The following is a 17,645-nucleotide window of genomic DNA, read 5'->3' as shown; positions in this document are numbered from 1 at the left end:
CAAGTTCCATCCCGACTCTGGCAATATGTCGCCTCAGACATGTTCCAGTATAAAGGGAAAGAATATCTCCTTGTTGTTGACTCGTACTCTGGCTATTTTGACTTTGTGATGTTGAGTTCAACCACTAGCGACGTAATCATCACGAAGTTAAAAATTTGGTTTTCTCAACATGGAATCCCAGACGAGCTTCGCACTGATGGAGGCCCGCAGTATACATCCTATCAGTTCCAAAAATTTTGCAAAGACTGGAACTTTAAACACAGACTATCAAGCCCTCACTTTCCATGCTCTAATGGACTAGCAGAAAGGTATGTGCAGGAAGCAAAGAATCTTCTTGCAAAATGTGCTGAGGATGCATCAGACATATGGCTAGCATTGTTACATCATCGAAATACACCAAGAGGAAAACTCGGCTCCCCTGTGCAAAGACTCATGGGACGCACGACAAAAACGACCCTACCATCCTCCGAAGAACTTTTGCAGCCGGAATTAGTGGAAAAAGTTCAAGAGCATCTGACGGCGATAAGAAAAGCCCAAATGTATCAATTCAATAAAAACAAACGGTTGCCACACCAACTCAAGGCAACAGATGAGGTCCTTTACAGTGAGGCGCACAAACATTGGGTACCCGCAAAAGTATTGACACACGTACCCAACGCGAGATTGTATATAATTGACACGCCGAGGGGACAATATCGCAGGAATTCTTGGTTCCTCAAGCCCAAGAAGCCTCCGGTAACACAGCCCGAGCAGCCCCGCACCCCGCACCAGCCAGAGCCAGTCTCGCCAACAGCTAAGCACCAAGAGGACCTACAGCCAATACTTTCCACACCAGCACCGGCGACCACCCATCACAGCGACGGATCTCCAGAGTTTCGGGGATTCGACAATGAGGACTTTCCAACAGTGACAGGAAAACACCCAGCCACACCAGTGACAACCAAAACACGCAGTGGGAGAAGAGTACTTCCACCTGAGAAACTTAATTTGTGAATTAGTTAAGTCAGGTCAGGTTAAACTCCTAACCATTACATTCGAAACCTAGGTCCAATAAGCAGAAAAAGGGAGATGTCGTGGATAAGTTGGGTTTCCTAGGTTGGCGACAGTGAACTAGCGCAATAATGGACGACAGACACGAGGCAGTAGTGTATAATGTTTTATCTGTAACTAAGCAGTGTTTCTAATTATCCGTCTATGTAGTCGTGTATTGTTGACAACTACCTTAGTGGTTATTAAAGGACTTTATGTGAAACTACAGCCTCTATCACTAAAGTTAACTCAACAATAACAGTTAAAGGTAGTAAATACTTTTAAATGTTATACAATGCAAATTATGATTATTTGGTGTAGTAAAAATATTTTCAGGGTTAGAGCAGCAAACAAAGATATTAATTTCAAAACAATAATGGTAGTTTTCTGGCGAAAAATATTGCAATGGGGACCGAAAATTCAAGCAAACTATTTTTTTTTAATTTTTTTTTTTAGAAAATTACTCCATGCTAAAGATAAAGGAACATACAAATAAGTGTTGCTTTGTTTCACTGCTGTAACTATGATCTAGTACAGATATGTGACCCATGGCTATCCAGGAAAGAAAATGCTCTCTCCCATCACTTAGATTTCCCATTTCTACCTCTTCTTTGCTAAAGACAGTGCATTTAATTAATGCACACTAAAACAAGGCATCAATTCACTCTATGTCAAATAAAAAAAAATACCACAAACAATTTCAGCTCTAAGAAACTATGTATGTATTTGTAAATGTGTTCAACTATACCTAACTAACTGATATGTACGTCTATGAATGTACAAGAAAAGCACAAAAAAACAAACAAAAAGATAGCAGATTTATAAAAATTTTACTATAATCATATTTTCTCGCATAATTCTCATCAGGAGATGCATTTAGGCTTTTTTGAAGTCTTAAATAGGTTTGTTTAAAAATAAACCTCCACAGAGTACTACTTACAATTTTATGCAATCATGACTATCACTAGTAAAATATAACACCAGGGAAATCAAACCAAAAAATATAAACTATAAATAGTTCATTCGAGCATATCTGAACATTTTTATACCCAACGCCTGTCATACTTTTACAGATATTTATTTTTGTCAACAACAGCAGAAGATTGAACTAAATCATTGCATGTCTTAAAAAAGTTGGAAGTGTCAACATAAGAAAGGTAACATGTTTACCTGAATGTAATGCTAATGAGGTTTACCAAAAATGTATAAACTAAAAGGGGGGGTCACATTTTAATCGCAAACTTGTATATTGCTTTTGGGAGCTTAATTGAAAGATTACAGACTGTCTTTTTAATGTATCACATATGCCACTTTAGACTGCTGCTAATTACATCCTCCTGAACCTCCACTTAGTTGTAAACTACGAGTTCTGCCAGTTAACTGCATCACTTATGCTATTTTAGTCCAGGGAGTAATGAACCTCTGCACAGGCGTGACTTATGAGAGCTCTTTCTGCTTCTCTTTACTGGCTGCTGGCGAAAACACCCCGCCCTCCTCTTTCACCCTCCTAGAAAACCACCCACCGTATATCACCACATTCTGTGCTTTCTGAACAGCTGTTTTTTGAACTACAGTCACCAAACACCATTTTTTCCTATCTGCAGCATGGTGTTTCAAAAGAGACCATGTGAATCACCCTACTGATGAAAGTGGCACCAAAAATGGCCCACTAAATATTAAATAAATATGATAATTTAAATAATTTTCAAGTGCAATCTACTTGAATTACAATTTCCAATCCATAAAGTCTTTTTCTTAAACTCATAATCATATATTTTGTGGTCGCATTATATTAAGGGCGCGGTTGAACAGAATTTTCAATTTGGCACCATTTATAGCTGTAATTTCTGGCGTTAAAATATGGTTACTGGAAAAGGTATTCATGTATATAGATTAATAAAGGTTATTTTAAAAAGTATAATAGGAGTTCCAATGGTTAGTATTTTTTTCAATGTGAAAAAATTGCCATAATTTATAATGCAACATATGTGCTGTAATACATGAGAATTTCAAAGAAAACTTTTAAAATATCAAATGAAACTATAAAAAAAAATTATATTATAAGAATTATCACTTTTTCGTACGGAATTAGCTCCTAAACATTGAATGGAATATTATATTAAAGTTTTAAAATAATTTATTTCTCTGTAGTAGCATTTAATCAACATTTGAAAACTACATTTTTTGATCGAAAAACACATTTTAAACACATTATACTTAACATAGTTGATAGAGGAAATTCCGTAGATTTTGAATTGGTACTTGCGGTTTACTTAGCCCGTATAGATTTTGAATGGCATGTGAAATACTTGTGCACCGCGCGCGGCAGCGTTCCGGTGTACTTCGAAACGCGCCGAAAGAATGCGCCACGACTAGCAAACTGCGAAGGCCGCGCTCAGTGTTGCCAAGTCCAATTTTGTCTTTTCGCAGAGAGAGAGGAACGGGTTTTTTGAGATCTGTTGCCGTATTGCTTTGCAGTAAATGTGATATTTAGCACAATTTTAATTCTGCAGTTATTATTATAACATATATATTTAAATAACGTATTTTGAATAGAGTTACCTTGTGAGGGAGACTAAACAAGCTTTGCAAATTTAGTCTCTGATTGATTTAATTAATAATGTAAAAATTAGTTCATTTTCACGAGAATATCACCGGTTGAAGAAATCAAAGAAAGCTGTCGCAAGAGAATTGTACTTTCGGAATAAGAAAATTGAAAAATCAAATGACGAAAACACTCAAGATGTTGAGCAATCGCCGCTAGCATCACTGTTATAAACAGTTTTGTTAGTTATGCTTATTGTTACGCTAACATAGAATTAGGTAACATAGTGTTTGTTTTATGTTTTTCACGTAAGTTAATTGCAGTTGCTCAAAATATTCAAAGTGTTTATTGTTTTCGCGATCAACACATTTTCTAAAAAAAAAAAACAAAAAAAAAAATGAAGGATATAATTGAGACCTTTGTTTCTTGTTTGTAAATTTTATTTAATCCAGAATTCTAACTTCACCAAACTAATAATAGTTGCAGAACTGTATAAATGTGAACACTTGAATGGCAGCGGCCAGTGTGGGCTAGGCGCCGGCCTGCGGTGCACGAGGACCCGGGCTCGGATCCCGGCTCGGGCAGAGCTGTTGTGGTGTTTGACTGCGGAAGGCAATAGCGAAACCATCGCAGAAACATGTCACGTAGAGAACCTTGGAGGGCAGTGGTTCTCTCCCCGACGCCTCTCGGGTCGATACCTGCCTTCGTGGCGGATCACGCTTTCAATAAGTAATAGTATGGTAATATCATTTACCGAAGGGAGAGGGGTCAAGGCCATAACAGGGAGTTAGTTTTAACTGGTGCAAAGTATTCAAATAATTCCTAACTGAACACTTTGAAAAAAAAAATATGTACTGTCCTACCATACACAAATTTATGTAAACATTTTGCAAACTGATGTATCCTTTGACTACAAAAGCTTATTTTACTTATTTTTTGCTTATTTGAGCACCTAAAAGTTGCAAAATACGAAGAAACTGCGATAAGTTACTGACTGTTTAAAAAATTTTGAGTGCAATATTATATTGTTACGGCCGCGACGAGCTGCAGTTGTGCGTGTTTCTGTGTCGTTTCGGCCCGCCTATTCCTTCCCCTCCCCAAAGTAATTTTCTCCTGCGACATCCTACACTTTGGCGGTGCGCAATATCTTATGTCTGCCTCGCATGATATCTCACCCTTTGTTATACATAAGTATGATATATACATAATTCTATATTGTTTGGTTTGAATTTTATGAAACACTTCCGTGCTTCACCACATGTAGCACGTACATGGTATTTCAATTTCTCCCCTCACGATAACAGCAACAGTCAATCTTTTTATAATTGAGTGTGTGTGTATATATATACACACAAAGTAATTTATTGATTGGAAGTCGGAAGGGACCAGCAGCTATATTTAAGATGTGTGATGAATGGGGCAAACATGGAATACTTGAACGAAAGGGAGAAAAAAATTGTGTTCCTTGCGAAAACCAGCCGACCAACAACTTTGTTAGGACTATTGAAAGAAAAATTGTTTACCCGACCCGGAATCAAACCCGTATCACCTTCACAGCTATTATAGTAGTAGCTACTGTTTTAAATGATTCACGATTTTCGTTGAGGCAATTCTACAGGAAATGATAGGCTTCAAATATAAAAATTAGTAATAAAATGTTTTGAAGGTTACTGTAATTGAAACTAAGGTAATGTTTCCATGACTTAAAAGGAAAGTAATCACACTAATATACTACTGGCTTAAGTTTCTAAAATTAGTCTTAAACCTTTTTTTTTAAACATGAAATCCCCACTTTTATAAATGGCTTTCTGTCAGTTTTCCTGTAGCATTTACGATATTACACACTTGATTAGTAGCAGACTGTGCATACTTTTTTTTTGATCTCTGCTAATATTTGTGAAATAGGTACTTTTTATTTCAGTCGTAATAAATTACCGTGATACCTTTGACACTGACTCATTACTGTCAAGATAATGGACATTTGACCATTTTAAATATAACAGTGTTTAAAACATTTTTCATGCAGAACTTTTTCGTTTTACTTTTTATATAGATAATTAATGTTACCTTAGTGAATCACTCTTTTCATATTTTCGGAATTCAAAGTTAAAAATTACGGCCTATGAAGTGAAATGCACTATCTGCCTACAATAGAAAAAGCCACCAAAGTAATTAACCTTAATTGTTATTTGTTTCTGCAACACTTAAACGTTTGTTTTTTTGTAATTTATTAATTAGCCTTTATTTCAAGCAGTTAAAATAAACTCATTTCTTAAAACATACAAAAAATACTGCATGAGCGAATGGCGCTAGTATTCGTACAACAAAGGTTGTCGCACTGTATCGCAGTAGCCTAACATGTGTCCCATTCGCGTTTTATGCAGAATACATGCGCGGATGTACCACTTCGGACATACGTATCCCTCAATAATTTATAGCTGCAATACACAAGAGTAAGGTCATAGTAGCCGAGGACTGTGACCCTCCGAGCCAAGTCCAGTGAACACGCAAGGCATCTAGACTGTTCGTTCAACGAGAACGTTTGGAACCATAATGTGGGTCCGCAAACATGGCCAGTGACCACTACTATGTATTTGGAGGGTCAGTAGCACCAGCTGTAGCATGATCTTAAGGGCCGGATTTAGGGGAGGGCAACCGGGGCGAAAGCCCCGGGGCCTCCACAAACGGAGGGCCCCCACAAACGGAGGGCCCCCACAAACGGAGGGCCCCCACAAACGGAGGGCCTCCACAAACGGAGGGCCCCCACAAACGGAGGGCCTCCACAAACGGAGGGCCCCACAAACGGAGGGCCCCCACAAACGGAGGGCCTCCACAAACGGAGGGCCCCCATAAACGGAGGGCCTCCACAAATGGAGGGCCCCCACGAACGGAAGGCCCCCACAATAGTGACTTCAGAATTTTTTTTTTTTAAATTCCGACAAGTAAACACTAGTATTTATGTATGGTTTTTTTAAATACTAAGAAAATCTACTTGATTTCAAAATAAATTATTTATTGGAAAACTCGACTGAAAAAATGTTTCATTTTATTTGGAAAATAATTTGGGTCCAGGGGGCCTCCGCTCCTCTGTTGCCCCGAGGCCTCCAGACCTCTAAATCCGGCCCTGATGATCTTATTCAGGAGAATATCCGACTTATGTATGCTTCCATGTGAGATTGTAGCACCATCTGTCTCCATGTTACTGGCTGGCCCATGCCTACTAAGACATTGCATCTTACAAATGTTGGTCCCCTGCAAAACATGATTTGCGTATTACAATAATTTGAAGTGCTGTGTATACATTTTTCCAATGTCTGTTCCGCATGCGTGCTATGGTACTTTTAGAGAAAACAATTTTTTTTTGTTGCAAATGTGAGTATTTTGATGTGGTTTGTTTTTGTAGATTAATTCATATGTTTCTAATTAGTTGCATTTATTTTTCCGAAATTTGTAAATTAATATAGGGTAACTTGGTAAATACTACTAATTTCATCGGGCCTATGATTTGCGTCTATGCCTGGACATTAATTGCTGCCTTATATTATTGCCACCTCCATTCTCATGTCGATTTTAGCTCATATTACGTATTGAATTCCTGCACAATATTTACACAACAAGGCACTCTGGATTTTTAATGGATTGAATGTGTAAATATTGCGGTATTGCATTGAAAGTTAATGTGACCAACCAATTACATTAAACAGTGTGGGATTGGGATAATCAGGAAACTAGAACTAGATGTTTTATTTCTCAAAATTTATTTCTTGATATGTAATAAAATAAATGATAGAATCATGTTATATCTTGCTTATCCATTGTAATTTCTCTATTACTGTGAATACTATTAACGTGGTTTAAATATAAAATATATTATTTGCGTACTGCCACTGAAGATGAAAATGTGGGAAAAACGTTGTACTTAAATAAAATGTAAATTAAAAAAAAACGCTAATAACAGCCAGCAAAATCTAAATATTTTACAGTTATTAAACAAACTCTATTTACTGTATTTCTTTAATTATTTTTGTACTGCTTAACATTGTAATAAAATGATTGTAACTTACATTCTTTTTACTAATAATTTTAATTATAACTGCTGTATTACTAGTGTTTTATATTTTAGTATGTAGTCACACTCAAGTTTTTGTATAATTAATTAGTGATATGTCATGTACTGCGAAGAGTTTTGTCACACCACCAAAATGTTACTTTGCAAAAATTGCAACTTTGATATGTTTGAATTGGGTTGGCATAAAAGGAGACTTTTTAACAATGGTAACAGTTTCAATTTATATTCTTCTATAATTAATACTAAGTATGTTTTACACAGTAATTTTATCCCATCAAAACCGCACTTCTTTTCACAGTGATCATTTCATGAATCATGTATGATAGTGTAAATATTATATATATGTGTATGTATATATATATATTTTATATACATACTATATATTGGATCTTGACATACTGTTCTTGCGAAATTCTCATATGTGGCATACTACCTATTGAAAGTGTACTTGCATAAGACTCAAGAGGCATTTCAAGTTAAAACATGTCTAATAGAATATTTATGTAGCCGCTAACTGTATCAGAAGGTATGTTTATGAGGCTGTTTAATTCGCTTATTAGTTTCTACTCATTTTTATACTGTTTCATGATGTGACACTAAATATAATGTGCTGCCAGATATATGTAAAATTTTTGTAGGATAATTAAAGTACATAATTGTAACTTAAAAACCTTCGTGAAGTTTATTTTTAAAGGTTATTTACCAACAGAATTACTAGCAGTGACAGCGGCAGGGAAATAATGGACGACGCAACGAATATTTGGCTAAGAAATACATAATGTCTACCGTCACTTGCAAATCAACATAAAAGGATAGTGAGAATATAATCGTAGTGTAAGATAATGTGTCTTTCATAATAATGCTTTTGATATATTGTTTGTCCCGTCCACTCGCTGCCTCATCCTCGCGTTCAGCCGGCCGCCTGGGTCAGACAGCCGCGCGCCCCTGGGAGGGGAGGGAGCAGTCTGGTAACGCTGCGCGGAGGCGGTAGGCACTCATGGACGAGGGGAGAAGGGAGGTTTCCCAGAGATCGCGAGCGCCAGTTTCAAGGCCAAAGATAGAAGAAATACAACCTCCCCGCTCGACGACTCTCTCGCGACTGAACCGCGCTGGGGCCGGCCCTAGCCTAAATACAAGCGCGCGGAGTAGTGGGGGACATCGCTTTGAGACCCCTAATGACATCACGACCGCAAAATAATGTTTCGGAACAGTGACGATTTTTTCGACTTGAACCGCGCCCTTAAGTCACATAATTTTCAGAAAAATACGGTATTTTGATACTGTAATGCAGGTTATCCGTTGCTGCTTGCAACGCCGCCATATAACTCGCAGGAGGGGAAGAAAGTTCGCAACTGCAGGCATGATAATATTACTAAGCTGCTGCTGCTGTACCAGTGGTAAAGTGGTTTCGTGAGTGACATTCCATGACTATTACAAGCTGGTTTAAACCTTTATAAATCATCCTTGCACGAGAAAACTACAGTGACATGGTAACACCTTGCTCAGCAGAATATGCAAGAGTACCAGCCAGCAGCTCAAACAAGAATTAACATGGAGGCAGGGATAGTTATAGATTTTGGTTTGGGGGGAGTGAGGGGCCACCTTCTATAGTACATAATATCATGAACTTTCCATTGACTGTGGAAGAGAGGTTATTACTTAATTACAGTTTAAGATAGTAACTGCAATACAAATTGAAAACTGACGTTTACATTTTGTAAAAAGAAAAAAAAAAAGAACACTTGAAGAACGTAGTCAGATTTTCAAGATTGGTGGAAGGGGGAAACGTTATAACCCTTGTGACCCCCCTCTGGATTCGGACCTACATACAGGTCACACCATTTTCCAACATGCTTAAACAAAAAAAAACCCTACCTATACACTACTTGAATATCAAACCAAAATATGATTATTATTTAGTGTGACATGTTTTATTTTAAAAGATGACATTTTGTAAAATTTAAAACTTTTAAAGTTAAACTGGTTAGCATCAGCATCCTAAACATAACGCTCATTTACATGATAAAAGTACATATGTCACCTTAAAAGGATGTATGGGGGCTAGTCAGAGCCTGTCAGCACTTTATTTAGCACTACAACCTGCCGGACACCATACATCATTGCCAGTAACTGTGCACTAACTCTCACCCCAGTGCTTTCCCAGTGGACACTACTGGCTGTCATTACAGCATTTACAATATAAGCTGGAAACTAAACTATTCATTTTAAAAGAGTACACTCACCTTGGTACTTCCTTTAGAGTTACACAAAGCATTCTGCAGTTAGATAAATTTCTAAGAAATACTACCTATTGTAGCTGTTACCATGGTGCGGCTTTTGGAAATTTTTATATAGTTTTTCGTTTCATTGTCCATAGACCCTAAAACCATTGTTAACTGAAAAGTTGTTAATATATATATATATATATATATATATATATATATATATACACACACATATATATATATACATATATATATATATATATATATATATATATATATACACATATACATACACATATACATACACATACACACACACACACACACACTAGCTGCAGTACCCGGCGTTGCCCGGGCTGAACACAGGGTGAAGGGGACCTTTTTCGAAATCAGACGTAGTTAGTAATTGTCTACTTAATTTGAATGCCAAGTGTGCAAAATAATTTATATCACTTTCAGATCCCGACAGACGTTGTTCTGCCAGTGTATAGTTATTTACCTGTATATATCTAAATTTTGGTGGTCAGTATGTAGTCTAGACTCTATAAAGCACTATAGGAAAAAGCTTAAAAATAAGAGATTACTAATATTGAAAAGATTCCATTATCTAGCTAATGCTCGGCATGCATTGCAATGCCGCATTCTGTTTTGTTTTGTAATATGTTTGAAGTAGTTACACATAGACAAATCATCTATCCATCTCTCTAAACATATATTTATCTCTATCTAAATCTTTATAAATCTATGTATCACTCTATCACTATTTATCTCTTTAGATCTACATATTTACATATATACCTCACACTACATATCTCTTTGATATATAAATCTCTATATAGCTCTATACATCTATATATCTCTTTATCTAACTCAATTCATTCTCTATACCTTGCTCTATCTCAACTTATCTCTCTGTCTCTCTCTATCTCACTCTATATATATCACTCTCTCTCTGTCTCTCTTTTATATTTAAATAAATTGTGTCATGCTTGCGCACTTATACAACAAAACAGACGAAGTGCCGCTATATAATATGAAATAAACACATTTTTTGAAAGATTTGTACTCCAACTATTGCAAAATAGTTATACCGTCTCAGAAACCTTCACGGACATGCGCATAACAACTCACCAAAATTTCATAGCAATAGGATGGATGGTATGGGAACGCATACGGCACAAACAAACGAAAATTAAAGACATGACAAACGCATCAAACGATGGTGCGTTTAAAATTCAAGGCAACTAACTCTATCTATAAGAAGTTAAGAAGAAAACTGTTATGAGCACCTTTATTTTGCTAGCCGCTGAGATCTCCACTAAGCGGGCTGGTCTCACCAAGGAGAAAAATATGAATTTGCCAGACCTTACTATGTGTATGATCGTGTAGCAGACATAGAGAAATGACACTCACTCACTATTTGTATGTCTATGACCTATGATTTTTTCTGTTATAAAATGAAATTATCACTTTTTCACTCCCTTAGGGATGGAATTTCATATTAATATGTGGTCTATGTGTTAATCCAGGTAATGAGCTCTCTGTAGGCGGGGAAGATTGATCAAGTGTTAATTGATCATCTATCGACCGGGGTTGAAAAATATAAAATTCTATTAAAAATTAGGGGTTGGTGATAGAAGGGTGAAAATTTAGGGTTGTATGTATTTTATAATGCCACATTATAAGTAAAATAAAATAAAAATTTTTGTCCAAAAAATAAAAAAATAATGTTAGGGGTGGACAACCCTTATCACTTAGGGGTATGAAAAATAGATAGTAGCCGATTCTCAGACCTACTGAATATGCATACAAAATTTCACGAAAATCGGTCAAGCCGTTTCGGAGGAGTATGGTAACTAACACTGTGACACAAGAATTTTATATATAAGATGTGTGTGTGTGTATATATATTTTTTGTGGACACAATAACGTTACAATTTGTCACAAATCACTTCCCAACTAATACAAAATCTAGTAGTGTAAAATCTCGGACAAGTTTGTTAATGGGCAATATACAACGAGAGGGGTAGAAAATGGGGAAGGTTTTTTGAAAAAAAAAAAAAGAAAAATCTCTATATAACTCCCATAATATGGAAAATGTCATCCATTTGAACATATTATAATTCGTAGGAGTAACACCAAAATCTTTTGTCTGAAAAAGTTTTTGATACAACCAACCATCTGTAAGGGGTTGAAAAACAAGGGTTAGATGACAAAAAAAATTAAAACTCCCTTTTCAGGCACATCAAACTCGTACAGATTATGAATTAATCTCATAATTTTTATCTAAAACTTTTGTCTGAAAAAGTTTTTCATTTGACCAACTATTGCTGCAAGGGGTTGAAAAATAGAGGATAATTTGAAAAAAAAAATCTTAACTCTCTTTGTAGGAACACAATTGAATCCATTCAAATTGTTTGTAAATCTTATAATTTTTATTTAAAACGTTTGAAAGAATTTTTGATAAGACGAGCCATTGTTCTATGAGGTTGAAAAAATAAAGGGTATAAATTAAAAAAATTAATATATTCCATACCATCTACACAATCAAACCCGTTCTCTTTTATTGTAAACCCTTAAATTATTATCTACAACTTCCATCTGAAATAATTTTTTATACATCTAACCATTACTGCAAGGGGTGGAATAAACAGGGGTTAAATGACAAAAAAATTCATAATTCCCTTTGTAGGCACACCATCAATTTTCTTTAGTTAAATTGTTTGTAAATATAATAATTATAATCTAAAACTTTTGTCTAAAACAATTTTGGATTAGACCAACTATTGCTGCAAGGCATTGAAAATATCAGGGGCTAGAATTTTCAAAAATCCATAACTCCCTTAGTAGGTACACTATCAAATACGTTTAAATTGTTAGTAAATATTTTAATTTTTATCAAAATTGATAATACAAACCATTACTGCGAGGGGTTGAAAAAACCTGGACTTTAAATAAGAAAATAAATAAAACTTCCCAATTTACTCTATCGAATTAATGTTTTTTTTTTCATTTAACTTTTAAAACATTGTTGAAAACTTTTATCTGAAGTAAATTTTATGTTACAAATCATACCTGCAAGGGGTGGAAATAACAAGGGTATATAAAAGAATCCTTACTTTTTCAATAGATACACTACCAATTCCATTATAATTTATTGTATAACTCCTAAACTTAATCTGGCTCAGACAATTTTTAATGAAACAAATCATTACCATAAAAACAGGGGTTGAAATTTAAAAAATATAGAATTTATTAATAACCATCTTAATTTTTCCTTAAACCTTTGTCAAAAAAAATTTATATGACTATGCATTAGTGCCAGGAATGAAAAATAGTGCTTGGCTGACAAAAATAATTTCATAACTACCTTAGTAGGCATAATATGAAATTCGTTACGACATTCAATGCTGGATGCATTCAAATTAAAAACATTGAAAACATTTTTGCTGCATGGAATATGAGAAAATTTTAATTGATCTTTTTGTGAATATTGGCGAACATATATGTTGTTACATCCATTAATTTCTTAAAATGTTCCAGGAGTTTATATATGTTTACCAAACATTTCCAGAAGAAAAATAGGTACATACTTTGAAATCTACCTATGCCTGTAAGCTGGGCTGAAAGGGATTTATTTTTATTTTTTATGTTTGGCATTGTCCAAGACCCCTACAATTGTTTTTTTTTTTTTGCCAAACGTTGGTTAAAAAAAAGTGCAAGAATTATGCGAGCAAATACACTAAAAAAATAGCCACGTGATAAATGTAAAATAAAAATAATAAAATAAAGCTTACAACAGCAGGCAGTGACAGGCACGTATTGAAGCAATACATGCAACACTGGATCAGGCTGGGGAGCGCTGGCACATCAAAATGTAACGTGCATACTGAATTGAAATGACTCTGTGAATTGACAGAATCAACTTATTTGCCTAAAGGAGAAACAAAAAGTAAAATACAATCCAAAATAAAATTTCATTCACTACAACTACTTATTTGTAAATTAACTATAACAGGTGCTTTATTGCAAGTAGCTAAAAACTAAAAAAAAATTAAAAACATGTATAAAATAAAATACTGATATTTATATTGTAACTGTTGATACAAATTTGTAAGCAAATGGTAAAACAATAAAACATGCATACAACAAAAACTTTAATGTTTACAACAAAAACTAAACTACACACACTATACAGTACCAAGCTAAACCATCTATTAAATAGTTCAAAAATTACTCAAATTTCAAACTACTTTACATTTAAAAGCTAGGATTTATATTTATTTAAGGTATTTTACAAAAGGTATTTTACCTTTCTATTACACAATCTACTTAAGCTAGCGATATTTATCGTACCCAGAACGTGTCATTATGTTTCTCCGTTTACACAAATAAACAAAATATTAGTTCCATAATTGGAAATAATGAAGGTAAATCCTAATACTGGGCAGCACTGACAAAGGTCCATTGCATCTATCCGTTGCATTTATCAATGGCCTGTACAGCCACATGACCTCAAGCTAAATGCAAGGCAACCTTTTCTTTTATTCTTCCACCTGACAACAGTTTGGCCAGCTTTAGAGCTTTAGCTTCTGGCAGACCTTGTTAATGAACATTGGACACATCTTTTTAAAAATTACATTTCAGAATAAAGTCGGAGGGACGGATGGACATTTATGAAGCTCCATTTATTGACAAGCGAGAATAAGTCACATGAAAGGCATGTAGACGAACAAACAACATACAGATGCCCCAGACCATTGACACACCAGATTTGGCTTTAACGTATTTACCCGCATACGGATCGCAGATTTTATGACGATTTTTTTGTTTAATAAAATGTACTGCTAACAAAATACGAAAATGTCCATTTTGGGTAAAACAAACATTAACATTGCACTGTAATGGTAGACTATGTGCTTAAATAATAGCTTGTGTTGGTATTCAATAAATATGTTACGAGTAAATATAAAGATCTCTCGGCAGTGCGTGCAAGGCATCATGGACTGTGCCGTTCACGCTACGTCTGCCGCCTGTCGGGCCGCTACCCGGCCGGCGCCGGCATGTGACCTGGCTGACTGCCGCTAGGCAGGCGCTCTGCTAGAGGGGGAATCTAAACTTAAACCAACCAGAGAGACAGACTGAGTAAGAGGGGAAGGGAGGGAGTGAGTATGTGTTTGAGTGCGTGTGATCACGCAGCAGTGATATGGTTCTCCCTCCCTCTCTCGTCGTCAAGAACTGGCACAGTACACAATTATCACGTCTATCTCGATAAGTTTTTGTGATGCAAATGTGTGTGTTTTTTCGTGATATTTCCGATGCTTTTTACTGCAACAATTCAATTACGGCAAAACTGCTGTAAAGGGCATGCTTGTTTTTATTGAAGAAACTGACAAAAAAAATTGACAAGGAAATAGCCTGCAGTATTTTCTCTCTTGAGGAGACGGGAAGGGCAAATGGGTATAAAAAATAGCATTCTTTTCCTTTGTATTTTTTGTTGGATACTGCTAAGGGGAGGGGAGAGGAAGGGCCATAAAGCTTGAAGAGGGGAAAGATGAAGGACATCAGTAGGTACGGAGTTTCTTACGCGGCAATAAGCTGACGTGGACCATAAAGACATCAATTGTAGTCTACTGGAAACAGTTTAATGGCGTGACTCATATTTGAGGGCGACCCTTAAGGTTAAAATATTACTTTTTTTGCCAAAAATTATGGTTGCGACTGATACGAAGGGGCTACCTTTCTGCAGGTAAATACGTTAACTACAAAGATGTAATATTTACTACCTAAAAAAATTAACGTTCGCTATGAATGCTAATCAGGAGAAAATATCTTGCTTATTAACATACAAAAATAAAAACAAATAAAATAAATAAAAATAACAACACAGTGGTTGCAAAATAATGTAAACAGAAATTTATATTATAGCACTCACCATCGATGACTTATATTTTCGTTGAATTACTTGTCTTGTTTTTGGATCTGAAAAAAATATATAATAACAATGAAGTCATCATTAACATAATAAAAATACAATTCTTAAATGAATTTTCTTTTCCCCCTTTATTTTAATTACTATTTACAAGTAAGTGACTACAAAAATTTAAGTAAGATAAACCTTGACAATTACGGGTTTTGTAACTTCCCAGGAAATTTTCAATATTTCTAAAAAGTTTTAACTTAAGTTCAATATTATTAGTAAATCATAGTAAATCATAACTTTATTTACTGCTTAAAACTCAATACTATTGGATGTATTTTGTGAATAATGGCAAGAAGTATTAGTCACTAACAACCACTTAAAATGCAGCCATATTTGCACTGATTTGAATGAAAATTCTTAGTAATAACATTTCACAAGAATATTAGAGGTTCCCAACAAAATAATTTACAAATGAGTACATGACTATTTTTAGTATAAAATAATGGGTTTTAATAAAAATTGTACCTGAAAATCTTCTCACAAAACCTTTCTTTACTCTTAACAACAATAAAAATAGTAATAGTAAACACACTCTAATAAAACAATAAAAAATTTTACAAAAAATATTTTAGAAAACATACAAAGGCCACTTACTAAATTCTTCCAGAACAAATATTCCACCTTTCTGTGTAAAGCACTTGCGTATATGGTCCAGTCTGACGAAGAACTAAAAAAAAAAAAAAAAAATACATATAAATTTAAACAAAAACCACTACTGCATTTCAATACTTGAAATAAGTAATATGAAAAAAAAAATAATTTATATATAGTAAGCATTCAGAAATAATAATTAATAATGCAAGTATACATTACGTTAGTTTTATCTTTACATGCAGAAAAACATTTTACAGGAATAGTTAGGTTAAGTACTGATAAGTACGATACATTTAAAAATTAGTCACCCTAATTTAAGAATCAATGAAAACTATAATAATTAACACAAAAATATGATAACTGTAAATGTATTTATCAAGGAATTTATTATAATATTCTCGGTAACATGTAGTGAAAAGTCAGAACTTAAGTTGTTGTACAAACTCACTTTGAATCATATGGATATCAATTGTTATTCTTGACGTGAGTTACGTAATTGTTATATTTTATTGATAACCAGACATCGTTATTGTATTTCTTGAACCTCAAAAAAGTAAACGTGATGTATTTTACACTGTGTAGCACAAAAGTGCATGATTTAGTAATTTTTTTAATAGTGCCAAAATGAACTAAAGAACAGCCAATTGCTAAAATGCTGGCCCTGTAAAAAATGTATGTAAACTCAAACCACACCAAACTTTAGTTAAAATAAAAGGAACAAAACTATAAGAAATAAATTTTTCAGTACAGGAAGTGTTTCTGCAACTATCAATACTGTGTTTCCAGATCTTGAAACAACTGACCTTAACATTAATGAATATGACATCATGACTGTCCAGTAAGTAGTCTACAAAATAATACAAGGCAACACATTTTCTAGAGAAAATCAAATTTGACATTTTGAGTTGCAGTGGATGTAGCAACAGTAGCATTAAATTTCGAAATTTAAATAATTACATGTAAAAATAAAATAGTTTTTATTTCTCAGAATAATATTCAAGAAGTTTTTGATCTTGTAAAAATAGACTGTACTTCTTTTATGGAAGAAGTGATTGAAGGTAAGCAAGAATAAAAAAAAAATTATAATAGGAATGCAAACTCCTTTAAAGAAGTCAGCAAATACATTCAGTTAGTGTCACATGGAGCATAATTAATTATTAATGATTTAGAGTATGTCCTCGGGCATTGGGACACTTCAGA

At 34.5% G+C, this 17,645-nt stretch overlaps 1 protein-coding gene across 13 annotated transcripts in view; it reads right to left on the bottom strand.

Moving 5' to 3' along the window:
* The window catches only part of LOC134531686 (MAP kinase-activating death domain protein), a 268,039-nt gene that overhangs the window by 10,044 nt on the left and 240,350 nt on the right, over nt 1–17,645 (bottom strand). For 11 of the 13 annotated variants that reach the window (XM_063367486.1, XM_063367496.1, XM_063367495.1 and 8 more), the window contains 2 exons: nt 16,446–16,518; nt 15,804–15,850 (listed from right to left, as the gene is read on the bottom strand). In XM_063367486.1, the coding sequence (XP_063223556.1) occupies nt 15,804–15,850; nt 16,446–16,518 (120 nt within the window). Of the gene's footprint in view, nt 1–13,665; nt 13,803–15,803; nt 15,851–16,445; nt 16,519–17,645 lie in introns of all 13 variants that reach the window. The other 2 variants (XR_010075065.1, XR_010075066.1) reach the window with 1 other exon arrangement.

Source organism: Bacillus rossius, chromosome 5, assembly GCF_032445375.1.
Source record: "Bacillus rossius redtenbacheri isolate Brsri chromosome 5, Brsri_v3, whole genome shotgun sequence".
Classification (NCBI taxonomy): domain Eukaryota; kingdom Metazoa; phylum Arthropoda; class Insecta; order Phasmatodea; family Bacillidae; genus Bacillus; species Bacillus rossius.
Note: the sequence above shows the minus strand (reverse complement) of the source record. Positions and strands in the feature narration are given on the sequence as shown.